Below are 26,189 nucleotides of genomic sequence, written 5' to 3' on the forward strand. Positions count from 1 at the left end.
TGATAAAAGATTAGAATTATCATCGTTCATGTTTTACACGGCACAAATAACAAATTTACATATACACACTTTATTTATATATAACCATAACAATGCATAAAAACATAAAACAATACAATACAATAACCTTATTATGATATTGTGTTGTAATAATAATACTAACAATTAAAACTATTTTGTCACAAACAATTTAATAAAACTTGCATCATAACAAAAAAAAAAGGCACCAAATCTCAACCGGCGGGCTGCTTCCACCAAAAAGAGTAAGCTCGCCGCTGCCGTCAATAAAACCTTAAAACTGCAGGGGGCTTGAGAACGTCTGACCAAATCCCCAGTTCGCCGGAACAATATCGGTGAAAGTTTTGGTGACACCGTCAGTGGTGGTCACCATGAACGACAACGATTGACCATTAAGGTAGGAGTTCGATTGCCAATTGGCACCCCAATTTCTTGACATTGCCACCCACCCAGTTTTTGATCCCTTCACCTGCACTGATTGAATGGATCCAGCACCAGCAATGTTGTGTATCAGAACTAGCTCAAAGTAGTCTCTGCCGTTAATGGTGAACCTAACTCCACCGTGTTTCTTACAAGGTACTCTAAAAACCAGAAAATAATAATAATAATAATAATAATGTTTAGAGATATGAAATTAGGAACATTTGATACCTTAAACTTAAATTAATCATGTAAGGTTTATGGTTTACTAAATATTAAACCCGAGTTTGGGTTCAGTTTATCTGACCAGTTCAAAGATATTTTTTTCTGATCTATACCACTTTAAACAAAATAACATTATTTTTAGATAAATTGGAAATAAATAATCTTTTCTGTGTGTATTAGCCAATAGTTATCTCACATGTAGTCTAACGATTATAATTTAATGTGTGTTCTTGTTTAAAGTTAAAAGTTAAAATACATATAGATTAACTGATGTCGTATTTATTAGTTTTATTTAAAAATTAGATCGTTTTGTGTTTAAAAGGAAAATATTTGGCTTTAACCCTACCAATTTTTGAAACTTTCAAAAATCTAATATTTGTGTTTTCTTCTTTTTTTTTGTTTTTGTTTTTCAGTTCGAAGAAAAAAAAGGATTTCTTGTTAAAAACGTTGTGCCAAACCTTAAAAATAGAACCGTTTGACTAGTCCAGCCAACTTGATCGGTTCGATTTTGATTTGCAAATTATATATCTTACCAATCAGTTAAACTCAGAGTTCTCGTAAAAACCAACCTATAAACATCCCTAAATCTACGAAACCTAGATATGGAACCATTTGAGATGGCTGATTTATACCTTTGATAGATGATGGGGATGATTCCACCTCTGTAGATTCCTATCTTCTCCCAAGCAGGCTGGGCCATATCAAAATGTTGTCGTGGCGGGTTGCACCATCCTCCGTCATCACTAGGTTGAGCGAAATTGGGTGGGCAGAAATTGGTAGCGGTGATTGTGATCGACGTTCCTTTGATGCACCACCGTGGGTCCGACTTGTAGTTGCAGATGAGTTTATAGCATTGGCCACAAGCAGCACCGTCATTGAAGAGGGCGGTACTCAATGCAGCAGTTCTTGTACCATAACCCGTTGAGTATAAGTTACCGTACCCACAAGCACCTCCTAAAAACAAACGCACATTATTTAATTACATAGCCGGCTAAACATATCTTCTCCTTTATATTTTTATCATACCCTTTTGTTTTAAAGATTATGTTTTGAGGTTTCTCCCCTAATATGAAAGAGAAGTAACATCTATAATCAAGTTAAATGGAAAATTGCCACAAGAAAAGGAAAAGAAGAAAAGAATTAGAGAAATAATAATAAATAAAAGTATAAAATCTATCGTAGTAATAAGTAATGTCAATAAATATTTTCAATATTATTTCTTTGTTTAGCTTTTTTTTATTTGTTTTGAACGGCACTTATAATATTAATTTAATCAAATATTTTTAAGACAGCATATATATCTCAAGAGTTGAGTCCCGACAACCGTCCATTTAAACCGTCATATTATAAACTGAAAAAATAGAAAACAATTTTGAATAATACCTAGTGACTTTTTTTTATCACCTACTAAATTTGAATCGAGAGCTTTATTTAACTTTTTGATACCATTAGCTAGATTTATAACACGAAATCATGGGAGCTGAGTTCGAGCTTAACCTAACTTAAAATCTAGTCACCTTGTTTCACTTTACACATCAAAATGGCTAAACACTATGAGAAGTTGTATAACACCACTCATGCGTTAGTGTCGTCACACTTATCATAATGCTAAAAGCTATCTAGTTATGAAACTATTACATTAGGGGAACGAGAGAGGGTCAAGAGGGTCCTCACCACTGACCCTCTGATCACGGGAAATTTATTCTTTTCATATATAAAACTGAGATTTTTCTATATAAAAACATAATCTGGACCCTCTAGATGTAGCCACTATAGAAGATAGACTTATAATGACTCTTTGGTGAAGATTGAAGAAGTACTGGTTCCGCCACTGCAGACTAATATACACATACTACTTAAACTGTAATTAGTGAAATCGAAAAGAGAACAAGTATGATGTACCCATTGTTCCTGAAGCATCGCCGCCACCATAGAAGGTGGCATGAGCACGGATCCATCCGGAAGCAGTAAACGCATGGACTCGAGGAAGAAGAATAAGAAGAATAGAGCAAAGGGTTAGCAAAAGAAAGCCAATTTTAGCCATTTTTGCTAGCTCTCAAGAAGAAAATGATACTGCAGAAAGATAGGAAGAAGAGAGGTGATTAAATAGTAACCAATCCACAATGTCACATGTAATCTCTGCAAGTAGGGAATAGAAATAAATACTTATTTAATTAATTATTTATTATTTTAATATATGTATATTTGATAATTATTGTAATTAAATAGAATTATCTATGCACAGAAGCCAATAAATTCTTGGATTCTGATACAATTATTCACACGTTCTAGCTCAACATACAACGTACCCACATGTCTTCACCCCACTGAAGATCCTTTAATCTCAATGGACCAAACCTCACCAAATTGCCTCACTCCTCTTTTCATCATTTTCTTTTTCTTTTTTTTTAACGACTAATTTGGATCACTCACGGACCACTGGAGTATCATTGTGCCACTAGTGATACCATACGATCATATCCACCACCAAGCCACCAATTCAGGAGGAAACTCAATATTTGAGAAAAACCCCCTCTTATGAGATTCGAACCCAGGACCTTATGATCACTAAGTCTTATCCCACCACCAAGATTCCAAGGGTCAGTGGTGAGAAGTCCTTTTTACCATTTTCTACCTCTTTTTCTTTTACAACTTAAGAGGGGCAAACGCCATTTTTCTACTAACATTAATATTTTACCTAGAGAATATTTGAACCTCAACTCGGAACCTTTAGATACCAATCAAGTGCCTTACTAGTTACCACTAGGCCATTTTAGGATGGTTTAACAAAACTTTATATTCGTACTCTAGAAAACATTTATGGTATGGGCTTGTTGTTATAGATTTGAAAAACAATATACGACAATTAACACAATCTATAACTTTGTTATGACTACATCAGTACGTAAGGATACAAATTGTTGGTATCCCTAAGGAGTTTCGAAGCAAATCTGGCATGGGTAATGGCTTCAACACTATATTAACAACGGATATTGTCGATGGGTCGCCCTCTTCACTGATGAGTCACCGGTAGAATATTGACTAACTACACACCAACGAATTATATTGTCGAAGGATCACTGACTGCCACATCATTAACGAATCCACAATGAACTGTTCATCAAAGAATATTACCCACCATGTATTATCCGTCAATTTTTCATTTGCAAAAGTTTGTTATGTAGAAGTGTTAGACTATAAGGTATAAACCGAATGTTAGCAAAAAAAAAAAAAAAAAAGATAGATGTAGCACATCATAACTTTGGTGCTTAGGTGATGTGGCCTAATAGAGAATGGGCCTCATACAAATTTGGCCTAGCGGTAGGGGTGCTTAGAATTTGATTTGAATTCGAAACATTCAATTCGATTATTATGATTCGAATTCGTTTTTAAAAGTCCGATTTGTATTCGAGTATAGTAATCGAACACGAATTTGTGATTTATTATTCGATTCGATTCGAAATTCAAATTCAAATTAATTTATGTATGTATGTATGTATGTATGCATGCATGCATGTAGGCTTGTAAACGAACCGAACGTTGAGTGAACTTTTCGTGAACCGTCCAGCGGGAAGTTCGTTTATGTTCGTTTATTTAATAAACGAACGAACATGAACAAAAAAATGTGTTCGTTTAATTAAACGAACGAACATGAACACATGTTCCGTTCATTCATTTATGTTCATGAACGTTCGCTTATGCTCGTTTATGTCTGTTTATTTATGTTCGTTTATGTGTTAATAGAAAGTAATTAAATATTATCTAGATAGGTCGTCTACTTAAAGGTTTTATATTTATTAATTTGTTTTCATTTAAGTTCATTTATGTTTGTCTGTGTTCATTTACATTTGTTTATGTATGTTCGTTTATCTTTGTATAGTTATGTTCGTTTAGATTTTAAACAAACGAACACAAATGCCCCTTTTAAAATAAACGAACATGAACATAAATATTTGTTCGATTAAGTGGTCGTGTTCTTTTAAAGTTAAATGAACGAACACGAACATGCCCTTGTTCGTCTTCATTCGATTCATTTACAAGCTTTCATTATTCACATTGATTAATACACTGGTCTCAATCTCTAGGCTCCGCCGATTTTATTTGTGTTCGTTTGTGTTCGTGAACCGTTCATGAACACATTAATTTCCTTAATGAACGAACACGAACATAAAATCTCGTTCGGTAAATGTTCGTGAACCGTTGATGAACACATTATTTTCTTAGCGAACGAACATGAACAAGACCTTGTTCGTGTTCGTTAAGTTCGTTTACAGCCCTACATGCATGCATGCTTGCATATATGCATGTATAAATTTTTTTTGTTTGGGCTAAATCCATAATAATAGGGGAAATTTAACGTACAAACTATAAAATTATACTCAACATGCGAATTAAATAGTGTAATTATATATAAAAGTAGTGTAAATATGTAATTGTTTCGATATTAATTATACTATTTTATAATTACACTACACTATAATTACACTATATTGTATATATAATTACACTATTTGATTCTCACAATTAGCACACTAGTTTAATTTATATTTGATCCGAACCCTAAATAATAAATGTCCATTATAAAATATTTAAACCCAATGGCATATATATTATTATTTCTTATCTCATACTATTTGTATTTTAATTTTGAACTTATTATCACATAGTATTCTAGCTACTTTAAACTAATATTTGTGTGTTTTACAATTATGATTTTGGTTATTGAAATTTTTAACATAGGTGAAATTGAATCAAATAGAATGTATTCAAATTTGGTTCGTATTCGATTCGAATTCGAGTTTCAAATACGAATCGAATCGAATTTCGAATATTGCATATAATATGAATACAAATTCGATTCAAATTATTCAACTTTTATTCGAATATGAATACTAGCAAAAAATTAAATTATTCGGATTATTCGATTCGATTAACTTGAAAATACGTTATTCGATTCGATGAACACCCGTAGCTAGCCTATCAGTAATATTTATTCTTAATAAATAAATAATTGGTTGCATCATGTGTTATACTGTGAGTTCAAGATTCTTTTTCTCGCTTATTTCACACCCTTCTATTCTAATTCTTAATTCATAAAGGTAAATTGTATTTTAATAATCACACATTTTTGTATTTGGTTGATAATAATCTCACTTTAAAAAATGAATGTCACCGGCCCAACTTTTACACTAATTGTTTTTATTGGACTCCCGTTAAAAAAAAAACAAAAACTTAACGTCATTAAGGTTTTTCCAAATTTCAAATTGATGTTTTAGGATTTTTGATCGAAATGAGGATGCGAGTCGATTGACGTAAAACTTACCCTGAAACGGTGGTCCAAACGACAAAACGATGCTTCAATTCATGTGCTTAAACTTTTAAATAACAAAAAGCAAACTTTCGGCGTTTAGAGCTTCACACATGATATAGTTGGTAAGTCCACAAAATTTTGTTGTCAAATAACATCAATGTAGTGCTTAGGCTTTCCTCTAAAATGGTTGTGAGATAACCGTACAAAGTTCAATTGTTTCCGGGACTAAGCCCCCACTTGATTTTAATAAGATTTAAGACTGAACAATGCATAGATACACACCTACACATGATCAATAAACACGAAGATATATATAGAGAGAGGAGGGTTTTAAACAAAACACATTTATTTATGTATACACACTAAACAAACTAAATCGCCAGTCTTTCATATTTTCTAAAAGTTTGGAATATAAGAAAATGCTTGAAATGCATTGTTTATTCATCTATCCTGAAAATTAAAAAAAAATGTTAATTACGCAAATGTTGCTTGTGGTTGGCTAAAAATAACGTGTTTAAGGCCTAACTTCATATTAGCATATGTGGTTTTCATTTTGTAACAATTACAGGAATTACTAGCACCAACTTCTGTTTCTTTTTAGCTCGTAAGGAATTAAGGGGTTGTTTGGTAGCCTCTTAATGGTTATTAAGAGATTACATTTTAATAGTTAAGAGGGAGGCTTAAGTATGAATAGTTAAGAGGTAACCACTAAGAGAGTAAGAGGTAGCCTCTTAATCACTAAGAGGAAGCCTTTTAATGACCATTAAGAGACTACCAAACAACCCCTAGCTACGCCTTCTTGAAAGAGATTGCAAATAGATTAGTTAATAGTTATATACAATTATTTGCATATTGAGAAAAGTTTTTGGTAATGTCAAGTGAATATCTCTCACTACAGGATCAATGCGCAAATTTTACTGAGAATAATAGGAACTCATCTTGAATTCTGATCATGTAACATAACAATTATCAAACTTCATTTTATTTATCAACATTTGAAGGTCATGGTAACATTTTAAACCATTAAATTTGATAAATTTACAAAAAAAAATTTTAAAAAAAAACTAAAAAGATATTCTAATTTGGAGGCATTGTGCATGTGAATCTGTCTAGCTTCTTCAAGATAAAATGTTTGAAAATATTTTATCAAACATTTTAGTAGATATATGTATAAAACTATAAATCATAACTTTATTTATAATATGCTTGTTAATCATAACTTTATTTATAATATGCTTGTTAATACCTTATAGATCTCCAATCTCTTAGATTAGGAAATGCAAGTCGAGCCGCTCCTAGAGTAACTGAGATTTACCGCAAACGCTCAAACTGAATTCAAACATTAGTTGAACTTGTGTCCGAGCATGAATTTTACGTGTATGTGTGAATGTTCTGTTTACGATTGATATGTTTGAAAAAAGCGATTCACATGGTTTAGTTTGACATTGTGTGGATGCAACCCTTCCTAGTCATGCAAATACACTTGCATGTGGGTATTGACATCATATGTCAGGTGTTATTATTTCTAATGCCAACATTTTTTTTTTTTAAGATTGATACATATTAACCATAGAGCTATAATTATATATAAAACACGGATTGCTATATAATATTTTTCTAATATCAATTAATTTTCAAAATAATATGATTATATTAATTTAATTTTACCTTTTATTTCTTTTCTATCACGATCATGAATTTCTTTGCAAATTTTTACCAAGTTATATTGTGTTGTTTCGTTTGTTTCACCTTACATGGTAGTTTAATATTAAACAATCGAGCATCGCAGACGGTGGCCCAATTCGTTTATGAAGGTGGTTGCCGATGGAAATTGTCAATGTCGCCTAACCATCATAAATATGGTTGTAGAGGTAATTTGATTTGCAATTTTTAAGAAAAAATTGTCAATTTCATAGGTAGAATTTCAGATGCTAGATTTCGGGTCAGAGAGTTTGAGTAAACAATTAGGTCCATGAACTTTCAACTGTCACACATGGGTTAGGTAACTCTAAACAATGCCAAGTTATGTCATTTTTTAATTTTAGGTCATATGACTATAGAGACGCAACCATATAACTATATTAAATTTACAAAATAAATTATTTCGAATCTAAAAGGTACTTATAATTGTACAATCACGCTTCCCTAATTGATTACCCTCCATGTTACCTGCCTACATATGACTAAATATTTAACATTCCTATGGCCATGTGACGATGTTTATATTATACAAAGTCAATCAGCCAAACTTCACAAAGCTTAAAAGTAAACGCTATAATCATTTCAATCATTATGCTAATCAGGGTTGACCACTTATGTTTTTTTTAATAAAAACAAAGGCCCGAACACACGGAATCGCCTTGACATATACGTACAGCACCCTTCCATCCGAAGAACAGAATGTGGTGACCTGATCCATCAACGAAGGAGGAAACCCACAATTTGAAAAACCCCTTGACTCAACCCGTAACAAAATGCTCCATGCTCCAGTCGATATTCAAGTCCACCACCTCCCATAAGAGAAAGTCATGTAATTACCGCTGGACCAATGGTCTTTGGTATGCTTGACAAAACCAAATTTATGTTTAGACACATAGAATATTTTAATTTGGTACAAAATTTAGTAGAACTTTTAACTATTCAAGTTGCAGTAATGAATTCAAAGCATCTTTGTTAGTGGTACACCCATGAATATTTTTCATGGGTTTGGAAATTTTTGCGGGTTGATTATATACCATTAAATATGACTTTCTTTGGTTTGATCTGATTCAGTTCAGTTCGAGTCAGATAATAAAATAAAATTTTTTGGTGAAACTTTAGTTTTGAAAAATTGTTCGATGAGCTTCATAATTTTTTAATTTATTATAATCAAATTAACCAATAAGTTTTAGAAAATAATGGGTTTAGACTTTTGGGAGAAACATCGTCTTCAGCGACAAATTTAAATCCATGTTTCCGAATGATATGAAAAGCCAAAATTGAATTTTTGATTTTTGGTTCTTTCTTAACCTAAAAAAACCCATGTACGTACACCTCTAGAACCGGTGATAGTAGGTTCCTCGGCAGAACCATTGATTATGTTATTAGTTTAAAAAGTCGACTTGTAGGTAAGGCTAAGGGTAATGGTCTCGTGGATGGGGGGCGCGGAGGCCCGGCGTGGCCACCTGGCTCGCGAACACCGCTACCACCTTGGCGCGGATGGGGGCGCGGTTGGCCGGCGCAGGGCAGTCCGCGTGGAAAATATAGCCGTTGGGGTGGTTTTTTAAAAAAAAGTTTTTTTTTGTTTAACCTATAAATACCGATCCACACACTCCATTTTAATTAAAACTCACCTTATTCTCTCTTATTCTCTTAAAAAACCATACTTTCCCTCTACCGAAACTATATTTCTCTCCATTTTTATAAATGGCATCGTCTTCGTCTTCCAATTCTTCCGAAGAAGACGAACTCATTTGTCAAGCGGTTCAAACGACGATAAATTTTTTGATCGATCAAAGACGCCCTCGAGCCCCATTATTCCGGCAACCACGTCTTCGTGATCAAAAGACTGCTAATGAAACTTTGATATGCCACTATTTTAGTCCCGATCCCGCATATGGTGAGGAAAGTTTTAAAACCCGTTTTTGACTAGACGATTATTCATGCGTCTAGCAAATGACTTGCCGGAGCACTTTGAGTATTTTCAACAAAGGGATGACGCTAGAGGTCATCCCGGGTTCACGCCTACTCAAAAAATTACCGCCGCTCTTTGGCAACTAGCATATGGTGTTGGCTCGGACATGTTGGACGAGTATCTACAAATGGCTAAAAAGACCGGACGCGATTCGCTTAACCACTTTTGTAAAGGTATATAGTTTTATTTAAAATTTTATTATTTACATTTATTTATATAATTTTAAATAATTATATTTAGGGGTCATATTGCTATACAAGCGGAGATACTTACGTAAACCAACAATGTATGATATCCAACGCATATACGAGGTGCACAGTGAAAGGCATGGTTTCCCGGGGATGCTCGGTAGCCTCGATTGTATGCATGTTGGTTAGGCTATGTGTCCTACTGCTTGGCGAGGTCAATTCCACCGAGGTGATCACCCCGGCTCTACTATTGTACTTGAGGCGGTGGCGTCATAGGATCTTTGGTTTTGGCATGCGTTCTTTGGGGTTGCCGGGTCAAATAATGACCTCAATGTTATCGATCAATCACCGATATTCGATGACCTAATTGACGGGGTTGAACCCCCTCAGGCTTTTTTTGCAAATGGAGAACACTTCAAGTACGGGTACTACCTCGTTGATGGTATTTACAACGAATGGGGGACACTAGTTCAAGCTTATGCGTCTCCACTTTCTAACAAACGAAAGTACTTCACGAAGAGACAAGAATCAGCCAGAAAAGATATTGAAAGTGCGTTTGGAGTCCTAAAGAAAAAATGGGCAATATTGACGAATCCAATAAAATTTTGGACAAGGGAGAAGATAACGGAAGTCGTCTACACGTGTGTAATCCTACATCACATGATACTAGAAGACGAGGGTCACGCTATTGTCAAAACTACCAAGGTGATATTCCAAGACAAGAATCGACGATCACCAATGAACGACTCGACAACTTAAATATCATCAAGAGCCGTGAGATACACGGCAACCTTCGGCATGAGTTGGTCGAGCATTTTTGGGATAGAAGACCCGATAATCTTGTATTAGACTAGTAATATTTTAAATTATTATTAATATCATGTTTTATATTATTATTAATTCAATCAAGCTCCGGATCACCTGGACCACTACACCCTTTTGGGGCTTGATCCAGTGTCACGTCACCGCCTACGTGTCGTAAATATATTGGATCACTTGGGCTTGGATCAAGCCCCACTACCCTTAGCCTAAGGTAGTTAATAAAAAAGTCACTCTCATTATTTATTAGGTTATTCTTTAATGTAAAAGGTGAGTGTTTCGTCTAGTGACAAAATTATTGTCTCACAGACATGTGAATAAAACGAAGAAAAAAATTAGCTGTTTAAGAAAAAAAAATGATATTCAAGCTCAAATGTTTAGATGTCTATTGACTATTTATTACTTTTTATAAGGTTTATATTATTATATTTGTATAATTTTATAATTATAAATAAACTTTTCTTCAGAGTGGATGTTAATCTATCATATATTACTTAGGATTAAATCACATACATACTTAAAGAATCAAAGGGTGCGGTTGCAACTATCCTCCCAAACTGCCCTTTCAAAGAACTCTCATGAGTCATGGGGCTAAAAACCCCCAAAACTTTTACATTATGGGAAAAATGGTTTAGAAGTTGAAGTCTCTAGTCTCTACGAAGCTTGGCTACAGGTCTTTAGATGACTTCCAAAAATAAGATAAAACTATTAAATAATTTGTATCAAACTAATTTGGACCGGCTGAAGCTAGCCCACTATTCAACATTTCAACCAGTAGAATTTGCAACAATTTATACTCACGATCATACCACTGGATTAATAGATCATGGTAGCTAGCATTCATATACCAAGAAATCAGCCTCTTAGTTGAATCTTTCCACCCGTTGTGAATTAGAGGCACGCTTGTTTCCAAACCATATGATGAGAACCGCGAAGAACATAGGGTTTCGATTTTGTTTTTCTAGCTATCAAAAAGGTAAAATTAGAAGATTGACTTTTTTTTTCTCTCTCTCACCTCTATCTTTACATTTAAAAAAAAAATACACCTCTATGCATATCTTCATGCATGCACCCTATAATGTACATACATCTATATCTTTTTTATACCAGATTTTGTTGTGTAGCTCTTCAATATCATAAGTTCAGAAAATGGTCACTTATCATATTCAAAAGCCAAATAAACATAAAGGTAAACAACTACTTTACACAAATACCAAATCCATAATCCACAATTTTATTAAAACTAGAAATAACACAAAGAAACAAACATCTTTATAACAAAGTTAGAAGTTGCTAAACAAAAGGATACCATGGTCAAATTACCACATTACCCCTAACCCCAGATCACCATGACAAATGTCTCAATAGTCAGTCTATGTTATCACCAACACCACTTTGGTCATTTCTCCTAGCCTCCCCACCACTAGACCCCAAATAACTGTTATCTACACCCCCACTGAGTTGACTCGGCATCCCACTCGGTGCGGGTCCCACAATCCCGTTGTAGCCATTCGACATCATACCCATTAACCCATGTCCACCATTCAAGTACCCCGGATAAACCGGCACCGGACCGCCCCACGGAACCCTAGGTGGAACCGCAGCTGCCATCCCATAACCGCCACCGTAAGGATAACCATAACCACCGTAACTCGGGAACAGTCCATAACTGGGAACAGCATTGAACCTAGGCCTATACAGGCCCGCTTGCTGATAACCGCCGCTAAAGTTAGAATCCCTAATGCCGCTGCTAACACTGCCACTAACCTCTTTAGGTACCGCCCTTTTGACCTCAACAAGTTTACCACACAACTCATGGAAGCTTTTTTGCATAACTTGTTCAACCGAGTCCTCAGAATCAAATGTGATGAACCCGAACCCACGTGGTCGATGGGTCACGTTATCATGCATCACAACCACGTCGGTTATTCTACCGAATTTTTCAAAGTAGAATTTGAAGTCGTTTTCTGTTAAGTTTGCAGATAACCCACCAACAAAAATCTTTTTAGTTTTCAAGGTGTCGTTGGTTTTAGGACCGTTATTTCTGAAAGTACTGTTCTGCCCTCGGTTCTGTTCTTGCGGGTTTTGATTCTGTTCACTTCTTGGTACTGCCTTTTTCACTTCAACCTGTAAAACACAGTTAAATGTGTGGTTTAATCATGAAGAAAAAGAAAATAAATGCGAGTTAGAGTTGTTAATTAGTTCTAGGAGTATAACCGAGCCAAGCAGCCCATGAGCTATTCGAGATCTTCTCGCTAAAAGCTCAAATCGAGCCGAACTTATACGAGCTTGTGCTCGATCTCGGGAAATTTGTTTAAAAAACTAGCCCCACCCGGGCTTTGAACTCGAGCTAGCCCGCGAGCCTAAACAAGGCCTATATATATATATATATAGGATTAGGTTCATTTCAGAAGTGTTTCTTATTGCGAGAAGTGTGAGAAGAGATTCTAACCAATCACATAATTTCTTTTTTATTTTCTGATTATTTATATGCAAGGGTATATTAGTGAAATCTAAAATATTTTATTTTGTAACTCATGCTCATTAATGGTTTAATAATTAATGATAAGTTACTAGCAAATGGTAAGTTACAAACTATTATTATTATTTTTTATTTCATATAAGATTTGAACCATATATTGGAATCTATTTGATCTAAAATCATTTTATTCTATAAATGGCTAATTATTGTTATTATTATTATTATCATCATCATCGTCATCATTTGATCTAATGTAAGGTAGATGTAGCTACGTAATGTGGTGTAAGCACACTTTAAAATGTTTTGTAGTTATAATTAGTGTGGTGTAGACATATCTAATGTAGTGTAGGCACACTTTTAATGTTGTGTATCATAATTAATGTAGCGTTGACATATCTAATGTAGTGTAGGCATATCTAATGTAGTGTAGACAAAACTAATTTTGTGTAGGTAAAACTAACATAGTGTAGGCAAAACTAATGTTGTGTAAACATATCTAATTTAGTGTAGACAAAACTAATCTTGTGTAGGTACACTTTCAAATGGTTGTGTAGTCATAACTAGTGTAGTGTAGACGTATCTAATGTAGCGTAGGTAAAAAAAAATATAGTGTATGAACACTTTCGAATGCTGTGTAGTTATAACTAATGTAGCATCTAATATAGTGTAGGTAAAACTAATGCTGTGTAGGAATCAGTTTGTTTATATAATAAAGTGTTGGCAAAACAAATAAAAATAGGCTTACTTCAATACATTGTATGTACTATATAAACAAATCTGTAATATACAATGTAATGTTGCAAAATTTATGTGTTTTATGAGCAAATTCTAAAAACAAATAAATAACTTACACAGCCATAAAAAGATCATAATTTTAATGAAAAAAATTAAACAGTATTAAACTTCTAATGAGCATTAAATAGGCACAAAAAAGTAACCACTCAAAAATTAAAATGTGGTTTAATGAGGCATACACCACAAAAGACGTATCTAACCTTTTTATTAAATTATATGTCATAGATATGTGCTTTTAATTACGAATTTGCCATTTATAATATAGACCATGGATTAAACACAATCAATGGCTCAGATTCATTTCTTGCATTTCTCGCTATATATATATATATATATATATTTCAATGTGCGTATATAATAATTATTACTATTTATAAACTAAAGATAAAATAACTAAATAATAAATATAGTTTGTCATATAAAATTTTTAAAAATAAACATATACAAAAAATAATTAAAAAAGTATATAAATTCATAAATAATAAACTAGCCCAAGCCAGAGCTCGAGCTTGAAAAAGTACTCACAAACAGAGCTCGAGTTTAGGCAAGCTTGGGCTCAGCACAGCTCGTTTACTGCCCTAATTAGTTCATATTGTAATTGATGGTGAGGCTTGACTATTTTGGTCAAGACAAGTCATAACAACTACAAAACATAACAACTTCGACAAATTCAAAGATCATCAAAGTAGATGGCAATTACAACCCATTAACTACGAATGGGCTGATTTGGGTTTTTTTCTCTGGGTCAAATGGGTCAAGTCAAAAAGAATAGATTAAAAGGAATCGGGTCGAAAGCCCCCATGGAGTACTTTTAAGACATTGGCCCTTCTAAATCAATTTATTCAAAAAAAATTATATAACTATCGAAACAATATATAATGTTTGGATTTATAATTCGCACACTAATAATATATAAAAAAAATTAAAAAGGATGAAACATGAATGTATTTTATATCAACCTAACCCGACCCATTAAAACTATGGCATGACCCATTACTCAACGCGCTCATTATGCCAAATTTCTATTTTCAAAGTTAACCTTTCGTATCAAAGAGCGTGCGTGACCAACTATTGTCATCTCTTCACATGTATATGAGAAATAATGACAAAGATTTTCAATTTTGACCATGCAATTTAAAAAGTTTCTTAGAATTTGCAGTTTCTGTTGTCAAAAAATAATCTTTCAAGTAAAACGGCAAGAAAAACACCTAAGTGTTGAAAAAATGAGTTTTGGACCAAAGAAAAAAAAAGGGGGGAAATGTTTACCACTTTACCTAATTTGTTCCAAATCACACAATCTTGCAATCAATTGTTTTCTTTTCTTGACTCCTAATAAAACAATTAGGTTACAACAAAATAGAAAGTTAAGTCCCCATGATGAAAAAGCAAGTTTTAAGTCAATAAAATCCAACTCAAAAAGAAGTCAAATTCAACCTACTTTAGTAATTTCAAGTTTAAAATGCAAAATCAGGTCACATTTTTTATTTATTGCTCAAAAAAAGGACCAAATATTTCCACAATTTGACCTTTTGACTTTTTCATAACACCCTAGTTACTCCAAAAATGTTCTTGATACTTTCACCAACATCTTGCTCGAGGCGAAAAAAATATACTATAAAGTTGTGTTTGGATGTGCTTTAAAACTGATTTATTGCAGTTTGAAGATATAGTCCTAATTATTTCTTGTCAAAATAAATACGAGAGCTTATAAAAAGTTTCTTTTAACAAAACTGATTTATCTTCGAATAAACTGATGATGATCATTTACATATCAAAAGTCCAAAAACTGCCAAAGTTTAGCTTTAAAAGCAACTTATCTCATAATCAAAGTTTAATCTATTGTAAACCTACAAACTATATCTAGCTTTAATCACCAAAATATTCTCTTTATATAGCAATCATCGTCACTTCGTTAACAAACCGAAAGCCTAAAAACTGTGTATATAGCCTAAAAACTTAAAAAAAAAAACTAATACAGCCTAAAAACTAAAAAAAAACTAATATAATATTCAAAAAACAATTTTCGAACCAAAAGTCCAAAGGCCGCCAAAATTTAACGTTAAATTAATTAATGACGCCGAAAGGTCAAACGACCGTAAATTACACGCTATATCTAAGCTTTAATCACCGAAATATTCTATTTATGTAGCAACCATCATCAATTCTTTATCAAACCGAAAGTCTAAAAACCACGCGTATTTACTTTTAACTTCAAAAAGAACTAATGTAACTCGCAATAGTCATTATAGTAAAAGAACCAAACTATATCATGCTCTAGTTACCATATTATTGAGTTCTTTAGCTCGTAACAATCATTCTCGAACCGGAAGTTCAAAAACCTCTAATATAAGTTATAACAATCCAAAAGCCAAACAATTGTAGATTTACCAAATTATATCTATCTTTAATCATTATTAAACCAAAACAACCTAAAAGTAACTTAATAAACAGCTAAATTATCACAATTAAAAGTCAAAACAAAAACCATAAACAACTATATGAAAGCAAGCAAAGAAAATCGAACCGTTCTGCCAAGTATTGTATGAGTGTCCGCAAGAACTCTATCAAGAACGGATGCATCCGAAAACAAAACAAAAGCAAACCCGCGAGGTCTACTGGTGGCTCGCTCTTTAGCAATCACTGAACCCACAACGGTTCCATAGTTACTGAAATGGTCTCTTAAGGTATCCTCTGTGGTCTCCCATGATATCCCACCCACAAACACCTTACTATGATCACAATCATCCATTCTTAACCTTCTATAAACCGAAAAACAGCTCTAAAAGATAAATGACAAACAAGAAAAGAAAACCCTTTTCTTGATCTTTATGAGGATTCAAAAGAAACTACAAATTGGGTTTATTAACAACAATAACAAAAGCCCATTTCTTGTTTATCATAAAATTTCATGGGAAACGAAAAAAAAAATTGATTTTGGGCAAAAAAATTATAAATTGTTTGGTAAAATTTGATTTTTTTTACCAAACAAGACAATTTGAACACCACCCAGATGAAAATTGTATGAAAAACAAGTGCTTTTGAAAGAAAGAACGAAAGAAAGAAATCAGGTTTTTTTAGGGCTTCAAGAAATTGTTGTGAGCATTGGCATTTTGAGAAACGAATTGCAAAACCCTCGTTCTTGATTTGTCAAAGGAAACCCAAATTGGGTTGAATTGATTTCTAGGGCTTGAAATTGAAAGAAAGTGAGTTGGGGTGTGAGAGTGGAGATGGGGCTCCTTTGACTTTGACTGTGTATCTTGTCAAGTTCCCCAAAGAGTGTTTGTCACTTTGATGTTTGGATTAGGATTTTTGGTCAACCATTACTAGGAATCCCAACTACATATCATTATCACTATTCTGTTGATATTATATCTTTCTAATTAATTAACCTCTCTGTTGATATTATATCTTTCTAATTAATTAACCTCTCTAATACAAAAATTAGTTAGATGATTTTAATGTTATTTAGTAATTACTAATACTAAACTTAAAACAATATGATGATGGGAATATTAGGAATAATATAACTTGTGGAACCGTCTATGTTGAAGTGTGATTGGTTAGTTTAAGGTCCTACAAATTAGGATTTTTAGGGCCTGATCTGTTAATATATGTATCTTTTCATTTTCTGAATGAGAGTTTATGTTTGTGTCTTATAATCTTGAATGTATATGATCTATATTTTTTTTATCACTCGTCTATTTATATATTATACTGATACTATATTCGTTTAGTGTAGATAAGTCGCTATAAATTAAGTTGTGTTTTTTATCCTTTTCTAATATACTATATGTGCTTTTACTTTTATATTATTATACTATGTTTTATAGAGACCTTGACATTTACTTTATGGTGGTTAAGTGTGTGGTTTGTTCATTTAAAAATAGAAAAACATTTGTCCTGACATTGAATATTTGACTTGTAAATGTGGATAGGAGCTGATATCTCCGCACCAACAAATCTAATCTGACACTACTCATATGGTAGAAACTAGAAAAACGTTGGTTGTTTAAAGTATATTGAAACGACCGTTTGATCTTGTCGACAACCTTGATGTCAACGAAACGGCTATCCAATATAACTGGAATGGCCACATGGTTAATAAAATTTGTCAGAGTTGATTTTGGCAGGTATGACGCCGGCCCTTATGTTAAAACAACGGTGATAAGTTTACATCAAAATGTAGTTACAACTCAATGACTGTTTAGGTCTTCATCATACAGCCATTAAAATAACTTACCGCAAGAAAACTTCACAACCTCTAGAGAACTTTGTACATGCATTAAATAAAAAGCATCAAGATTTGTGGGTGAAACCAACAAACGTGAGATTCTTCAAGCTTGCACATTGTAAGAAAATGCTAATGGATCAGTCCGTAAAGTTGTGGATTTAATTGTTCATACGATTAGTGGATACCATAGATCAGATAGACTAGGAACCGCTCGATCCACTAAGGTGGTGGTAGTCGCAATGGTGAGCAGAACATGAGAACAAACACCATCATCTCCCAGTATACCAAACTAATGTGCAAGTTGTGTGACATACTCCCTGAGCATACAAAGTTATTCGGCTTGTTCCCGTATGAAGAAGTCAAACAACAGGTCAGTGCGTATTTCCTCGTTGCACATGGCAGGAGTAATGATACATTGGAGGAAAAAACAAGTCTATGAGAGTCACCATACACGCCTCGTGCCTTTCATATATGGGGTGGCTATGACCCTCTGTACATAGCGTAGCCAAGTCCAATAGCTGGACTGACCGTCCAAGTGACCTGGATTGTCCAGTAGCCTGGTTCTTGGTTTTTTGTTTTGTGTGTATAACTACAAGCCTTATCTAACATATTTCTTCACCCCTCTAAATACTCTCATACACACATATATAATATATATCTCTAACTTATTTTTATATTTACACATCAAATTGAGTAATCAAGATAAAAGAAGAACAAAATAGAACTATCTTACAACTAAGCATCTTATTCATTCTTGTGTTGTATTTGTAACATGATAATTACCATTGTGTTAGCCAGTTAGTGGTTAGTTTCTGAGGAATTTACTAGACTTGTTCAATTGTTTGATGACTTGTGAGAGAGGTAATCACTAACTCTTGAGATTTGTGAAATGAAAAAGTTGATGACTACCTTAGATTAGTGACATATTTGTTCAAGGTGATCACTACCTTTGAACTAGTGAAATGTTAGGTTTATTGTGATCTCTTCCGTTCTATAGAAATGCTAGTGAAGCAACTCCCAATTAATAAACCGGGGAGAGAACGTATAGAGTGAATAAGGAGGTGTTTGGGATTTGCTTATTTTGACCAACTTATTAACTTTTTAAAAAATAATAAGGTGCTTGGGATTGCTTATATTGTAAGAGAAAAAGTTTTATAAGTTACAATGTTGTAACTTATTATCGTAATGAAAAGTTATAAGAATATAAAAGAATTACCCCCTCCCCCCAACCCCCCAACCCACAAAGGTGACATACACCCATATTGCACCTCTAGTTTTAGCAATCAATGACCTGTACGAATACAGAATGTTACTATGGGCTGAACACTTGGGCCAGATCCAAGATCAAGGCTCGTAATGCCTTATCGGGCTTTTTGTACATCTTTAGAAAATTACAGGGATGGATGACTGGATGAGGTTGGTCATGAAACAACATCATTTACTACCAAGTAGGCAAGTACCAACAGAGGTGCACAAAAACAAAAGTCTAAAGCGGGTCGGGTAGGAACCGGTTCCGGGTGTAGTCGGTATTTGACCGGGTTTTTAGAGTTTTTTTCTAGGGTCGGGTTTTGACTTGATATTTTCAGTTCCGGCTACGGCTCCGTGGAGAAATCCTATACCAGGTCGGAGCCGGTTCCAGGTCGGGTACACCGGGTCAGATCCGAAATCGGATATTTTGTGCACCTCTGAGTACCAGGTAGAAATGTAGAATTATGTTTTTCCTTTCTTATTATTACTTTTTTAACTCATTGTAACACATTGATTTATTCGCTCAATATAACTGTAAATAAAACTCTGTACTCAGTGAGAGATCCAAAATTTCTCATTAGCAGAGGCGAAGAATGGGTAAGATTAAAACGGGTCAGGTCAAATATATTAAATCATAGCAATAAGTCAATAACTCAAACTCCCAAGTTTATTACATACAATCTATAATTGTTAAGTTCAAACAACCAAGATTATGAATCGACTAATAATATGTAACTAAAGCGCAATATTTTAATTGCATGCTAGTACCAGAATGCCAAATGCTCTAATCTCATAAATTATATGCCTATTAAAGACTAACATAACATAAATTACATTCTAGTAAGTCTTCAGCCTTGTTATCTTGCATCCGTTATATAAAAAAAATCATTTATGCCCTAGTTGAAATCTACTAATTCACGGGATTTTGAAACTCTGTTGTACTGATGTTCGATGAGCTCGATTTACCTCTCACGTAATGGATTTAATACGAGCCTAATTAAGGATTTCAAGATCTAAACGATTGAGCAATAACATGTAAAGTAAAAAACATAAACCAACATAATATAACAAATTAAGATTGCATCAATTTTGGACTATTAAACTCTTTACAAAACCATGTTCTTAAAATGATTCAGAAACACAAAATGAGTCACCAAAGGCTTATTATGTGACAGTAACTTTGCCAACCATGCCAGCACCCTGGTGTGGTGCACAGTAGAAACTGTAAGTCCCTTTTTCGGTTAATGTCACCGCGTACTCCTCGCCACCCGCATTCAAATAATCCTCTTCACCCATCGAAATCTTGGCGGCATCAACCCCACTTGGGATCTCATCTTCATCAAAGATAACATTGTGTGGGAACCCAGCGTTGTTCTTGAACACGATCTTCTCCCCAGCTGCCACGCTGAAGGTGGCAGGCTCAAACACCAGACCACCGTCATCGCTCCCCAGCTTGATCTCCAACGCCAGCGCGTTGCTTGCAAGCAACGCGCTGGCTGAAGCAGCGATTGTTGCAATCGCTGCTTCTTTAAGTGAAAGCTTCAGAGAAGCTTTCACTGAAAGTTTAGGGCCAGCAACCTTGACGGTTGTGGCTGTGGCGTTGGCCCTTGGGGTGGCCTTGAGGCCGGTGAATGAGGGGACTGAAACAGCAGATGATACAACACTTGCCATTTGGTGGAGGAGTTTGTGGTTTTGGTGGTGTGAAGAAGAAGAGGTGTGTGTGATTATAAAGTGAGTTGGCTCAATTTGTGTGGTATGTGAGGAATCAGTTATCTTATTTTGGATTCATGATATCTGTCCAAGTGGACAATGCTATCTATCCACTTATCTGATGTGGAGGTGTTTAATTGGAGGATGTTACTAGCTGATATCCTATATATATGAAGGGAAATTTGAGTCTAAATTACTGATTTTTTTTTAAATAATAGTAACTGTTTAAAACTTAAAATGTTATAAAATAAGTGGTTTGCCTTTTTCTAAAAAAACACATGTTTAGAAATATATAAGCCATGAACCTTATTTAAAAAAATTTAACAAATTGCATCATATGTGTTTTATTTTTTCTATTGTTACTTTCTTTTTGTTTTCGCAACTACTACGTTGTGTCGCCTGTTTAAAGTGTTCTTCACTTTGGGTTTCTGTTTTTTTGGTGAGAATATTTTTTCAGTTGAAACTGAAACTGAACAGAATTTAAAATTTGGCAAAACTAAGCCGAAACCAAACTCTAATATGGTTTGGGTTTCAAAACAAAAAAAAACCCGAATTTTAACAAGATGAGTGTTCAGCGGTTCGGATTTTAGTTTTCTCGGATCAGTTACTTCGAGTATGTAATATGTTTTTAAACGGGTTGTAATAAAGGAAAATCTATTGCCCAATAGATGTAATTTGGGTTCCTCAATTTTAAGCAAACAAAGCATACTTGTAAACAAGCCGAACGAGCACAAACAGAGCATGTTCCTGTTCGTTCGCTAACCTTGACCGAACAAACGAACGAACACGAACACTTAAAACGAACAAATTTTCTTGTTCATGTTCATTCATTAAGACGATGAATGTGATTATGTTTGTTTATGTTCGTTCGCCAATATTGAACAAGCAGTTCACGAACATAAGCGTACATCAATTATAATTTAAACACTAATATCCAAATTAAAGGCATAATTCAATTCGTTTGCAGGCCTAGTTCAATGTACATTAATATACCAAACTAAGGGTTCTTTACTACACCTAACTAATTACCCAGTTGGGTTTCGGTTTTAAAGCGAACCGAATATGTGATTTTGTTCGGCTTTCTGTTTAAAATCGATATCGAGCTCCCTATTGGCTTCAACACTTTGATTGCTATGCTACAAAACATTACAAAACACATAGTGTTCACACCATTAAGAAGTTATAATCAGGGGGTGTATGGGATTCCTTATTTTACCTCCTTATAACTTATTTAAGGCATAGGTTATAAGTTATAAAGTTGTAACTTATACCAATACAGTCACAAAATCTAATTTTCCCAAACACCATGTAATCTATAGCTCATAAGTTATAAGCTATAAGAAGCTAAAATAAGGAATCCCAAAACCCCCTCAGTGTTGCCAAAACCTGACCCGATCAAGAACGAATGGCCAACCCGATTCGATCAGCTTGGTGTGGGCCATCACAGGGTGAAACAAGCGGCTTCTCGTGCACTCAGTTGAACCCGCAAACCCTTCTGGACCTCCTTTAAGGGCATGAACTCTCGTCGACTTCTTCTTCTTCTTCTTCATCATTGTTTATTAAGGCAAATATCAGAATGATATTTACGAGCTACAAAGATCACGGTGTTGTACTTGTTATGCAGTACTAGTGATGTAGTACAAGTGTCGCAGTACTAAACTACTAGTTATGATATTTGCTTTTTTATTTTGTTTTCTTATAAATTTTGTTTTTTCTACGTAGCATATTTAGTGATGTTTATACTTTATTAATAAATCAATTATGATTTATGATATCATCTGGCTTAGGGCTGGCAATTCGTGTCTTAACAGGTTTAATAGGTATGAAGCGACGCGCTGAACACAAGTATCAAACCTAAATACGACTCGTTTAACTACTTTATATGACATGACTATAAGACAGTTTTAAGTTTCATGTACCAATAAGGGAATATGATAGAGTCTAGCCTACTAATTTTAATTATTTAAGAAAATTAAAAAATCACATACCGCACTTTTTTGCTTAACAGGTCTTATCGTGTATTTAACAGGTACCCAATTGTCAGCCCTAAATTCTGGCTTTTAGGGGATGTTTGAAACTCCTTATTTTACCTCCTTATAACTTATTTAAGTCATAAGTCATAAGCTACAAAGTTGTAACTGATGAGTTATACGCTCACAAAACCTAACTTTTCCAAACACCTTATAACTTATAACCTATAACTATAAGTTATAAGCTACAAGGACTAAAATAAAGAATCCCATACAGCCCCTTAATACTAGTTTGACTAGTCCAACCGCTAGAAAACCTCCTAGTTTATTATCCTGTCTATTTTCTAAGATATTGGTTATAATGTCAAGAATAAAGATTCTGAGAGCGTCTAAACTCAAACTCAATTTTCTTAATCTGAAAGAGCTCGAACTTGGTTTATAAGTAGTTTATCAAACTCGGACTTAGCTCAAGCTTTCAACTATTATTATTTCTTTTATTTACATAAATTGATGAAAAGGGTGTACCCGATTCACCATGTGCACTAGGCTCCCGCGTTTGCACAGGGTCCAGAGAGGGTCTAGATCGCTTTCCGATCAAATGTGTGCAGCCATACCTTATACATTAGTTATTATATATATCCTAATTCATATATGAATAATTATGATGCAAACATTTATTTAATATATATTATATAAAAACTAAGTAAATAAATGAGCTAATTTAAATTCGCAAGACTAGTCAAGCTTGATAACTTCATATTGCTTAAATATAAGCTCATGTTCATTTAAGTTAAGCTCAATCAAAGTTTTAACTAGCCAATCCAGCTATAGTTTACATTCCTAGTCTAAAAGAATGAAACAAACATATTTATATGATTAAAGAAATTATTTACAAATTACAAGTACAATAAAACATAGATTCTAGGTACAATTTGAAGAATATACATATAAAGCTCTACACAATATAAACCTCACAGAAGTGGAAAATTTTCATCATCCATGTCCATGCCAAGATATTTAAACCCAAGATTGGAATTTGGATCCTGATAATTAAAGGATTGATTCACATAGCATTTCATTTCATGAAATACATTCAAATTATCCACAAGCTTGTGAAACACATTACATCCACAACACTGCAATCAAGCACACGTATCATCAGCATTTGCAGTCTTAATACTAAAACGACAAACAAGACGTCACATCAACGATATATTAAAAAACACGAGTACCTGAACAAAGACGGTGCCATCAGTATATGCATGTGGATTAATAGCGCGTGTTGTTCTTTGACCACAGACATTACAAGTGAACGCAACACGCATACGACGTCTTGGAGATTTGGTGAAGAGGGACCATGGGAAGGTGGTGATCTTGTCTGTACTGGATTCCTGCTCACCGCCTGCAGGTACTGGCGGCCCTTCCATACCTGACCCTGTTGTCCAACCCCTAACATTTGCTGCACTAAGAACTAATCCCATTGCATCATCCTACAAAAAAAGAACAACTACGTTTAAAAACGGGTTGTGTTTGAGTTGGCATGTTTAATTAAACAAGTCGTGCTAGGGTTGCCTTGTTTAACTCTTTCTTTTACAGCTCAACAACCTGAATTCCCAATTAATACGTTTACAAGTACAACTTGATTATAACCAGCCAACCCGTTTAACACATTTTGACAAATGGGATAAACAGATTGAGTTCGGGTTGGCCTGTTTAACCCATGTAGCTAAACGGACCAACTCACTAACCCATTGAACCCATTTGTTTACAACCCATCAACCTGATTAACAAGCATACAACTTGATTATTACCCGCCGACTTGTTTGACACATTTGGAAAAATGGGTTAAACATATTGTGTTCGGGCTGGCCTGCAGTCAACCCACTAATCTGTTCAAGTCATTCTTTTATAGCCTACCGACCCAATTAACGCATTTACATATTAGTTATTAGTTATTACTGTCAGCCCGTTCGGTACATTTAGATAATTGGATTAAACGGGTCGTGCTTGAGTTACACAAGTAAAAAATTATGAGTCATGTTCGGGTTGTATATATCAACCTAACACGATTGGCGCCCCTAGTTTGAATGTGCGTTTTGAAAGTGATTATATGATATTGAAAAATTAAAAAGAGTTCTGTTACCCTGAAATGTAACTTCCACCTTTTTGTCAATTCATATAATATAATAAAAAAAGGTTTTTTTCCTCATTGTATGCAACATATTAAATATATCAAGGCTATTTAAAGAGTAAACAATGGTAATCTTAGAAACAAATTTTGTTACATACTTGCATACAATTGACAAAAATGTAAAAGTTACTGATACAGCTCGTGGCTCATCAAGCCATTTTTCAAGATTTAGAAAAAAGTAACAGCTTTTCAATTTATAAACAAAAGCTTAGCTTAGAAAGATTAAAACTGATTGCTATTTGGGATATAACTTATAATCTGAGCCTGATTTAAACGAGTCAAATGAGTGACTCGAGCTAGCTCGCCCCCCTGAAAGCACCATAGCTTCTGTAGCAAGCAAACAATGAATCAATGAAAACAAAAGATGACCTTAGAGAAGCTTTGATTGGCGGGAATAGTGGGATCTGATCGGAGACCAACTTCGTTATCATCATCTGCTGCTGCAATCACAAATGAACAAATCAATATCAAACCTTGACCTTGAAAAAGACCAGTCTGTTTGCTTACTCTTGGAGGATACGGTGAATCGGCAACGCCTTTTGAGGACTTGATGGTTTGATTTTGGAGAGAAGATTGGAAGCGATGATACGATAGAAGCTAGGGTTTCCATTAATCATCCACAGATAAATGAAATTGTAGAGGTTGAATTATTGATTTGATTTGGGGGAAAAATAGAGTGATTCGGGTGAATTCAACCAATATTATTATTATTATTATTATTATTTGAAAGTATCTTCAGATTGAAAAGTTTATTTAGGTTGTGTTTGTTTTTGCTTAAAAACGTCAGCAAGAGGGTTTAAGTATACAGGCGCGTACACATAACTGTTTGTTTTTTTTATAAAAAAAAAATTTTAAAAATGTTTTTATAGTCTTAAAAAATAAGCTATTGTTCAACTTCTTCATATTTC

The 26,189-nt window shown here is 34.1% G+C and overlaps 4 protein-coding genes across 4 annotated transcripts; all 4 read right to left on the minus strand.

Moving 5' to 3' along the window:
• Window positions 1–292: 292 nt before the first annotated feature.
• LOC143619874 (expansin-A11-like) lies at window positions 293–2,717 on the minus strand. The gene is made up of 3 exons (XM_077091700.1): window positions 2,566–2,717; window positions 1,296–1,617; window positions 293–599 (listed from the first exon to the last, which is right to left on the minus strand). Exons 1-3 carry the CDS (start codon window positions 2,705–2,707, stop codon window positions 293–295), a joined length of 771 nt encoding a protein of 256 aa, XP_076947815.1. The 5' UTR covers window positions 2,708–2,717.
• Window positions 2,718–11,788: 9,071 nt separating this feature from the next.
• Window positions 11,789–16,696, minus strand: LOC143619875 (heterogeneous nuclear ribonucleoprotein 1-like). Its single transcript, XM_077091701.1, has 2 exons — window positions 16,456–16,696; window positions 11,789–12,781 (listed from the first exon to the last, which is right to left on the minus strand). The coding sequence occupies exons 1-2, from the start codon at window positions 16,678–16,680 to the stop codon at window positions 12,023–12,025; spliced, it is 984 nt and encodes a 327-aa protein (XP_076947816.1). The 5' UTR covers window positions 16,681–16,696; the 3' UTR covers window positions 11,789–12,022.
• Window positions 16,697–20,480: 3,784 nt separating this feature from the next.
• LOC143619876 (plastocyanin) lies at window positions 20,481–21,114 on the minus strand. Its single transcript, XM_077091702.1, has one exon. It carries the CDS (start codon window positions 21,079–21,081, stop codon window positions 20,575–20,577), a length of 507 nt encoding a protein of 168 aa, XP_076947817.1. The 5' UTR covers window positions 21,082–21,114; the 3' UTR covers window positions 20,481–20,574.
• Window positions 21,115–24,027: 2,913 nt separating this feature from the next.
• Window positions 24,028–25,670, minus strand: LOC143619877 (uncharacterized). Its single transcript, XM_077091703.1, has 3 exons — window positions 25,651–25,670; window positions 24,323–24,580; window positions 24,028–24,226 (listed from the first exon to the last, which is right to left on the minus strand). The coding sequence occupies exons 2-3, from the start codon at window positions 24,569–24,571 to the stop codon at window positions 24,062–24,064; spliced, it is 414 nt and encodes a 137-aa protein (XP_076947818.1). The 5' UTR covers window positions 24,572–24,580; window positions 25,651–25,670; the 3' UTR covers window positions 24,028–24,061.
• Between the last annotated feature and the right edge of the window lie 519 nt (window positions 25,671–26,189).

Source organism: Bidens hawaiensis, unplaced genomic scaffold (assembly GCF_021521415.1).
Source record: "Bidens hawaiensis isolate Kalapana, Puna unplaced genomic scaffold, B.hawaiensis_p1.1 tig00002525_1, whole genome shotgun sequence".
NCBI lineage: Eukaryota > Viridiplantae > Streptophyta > Magnoliopsida > Asterales > Asteraceae > Bidens > Bidens hawaiensis.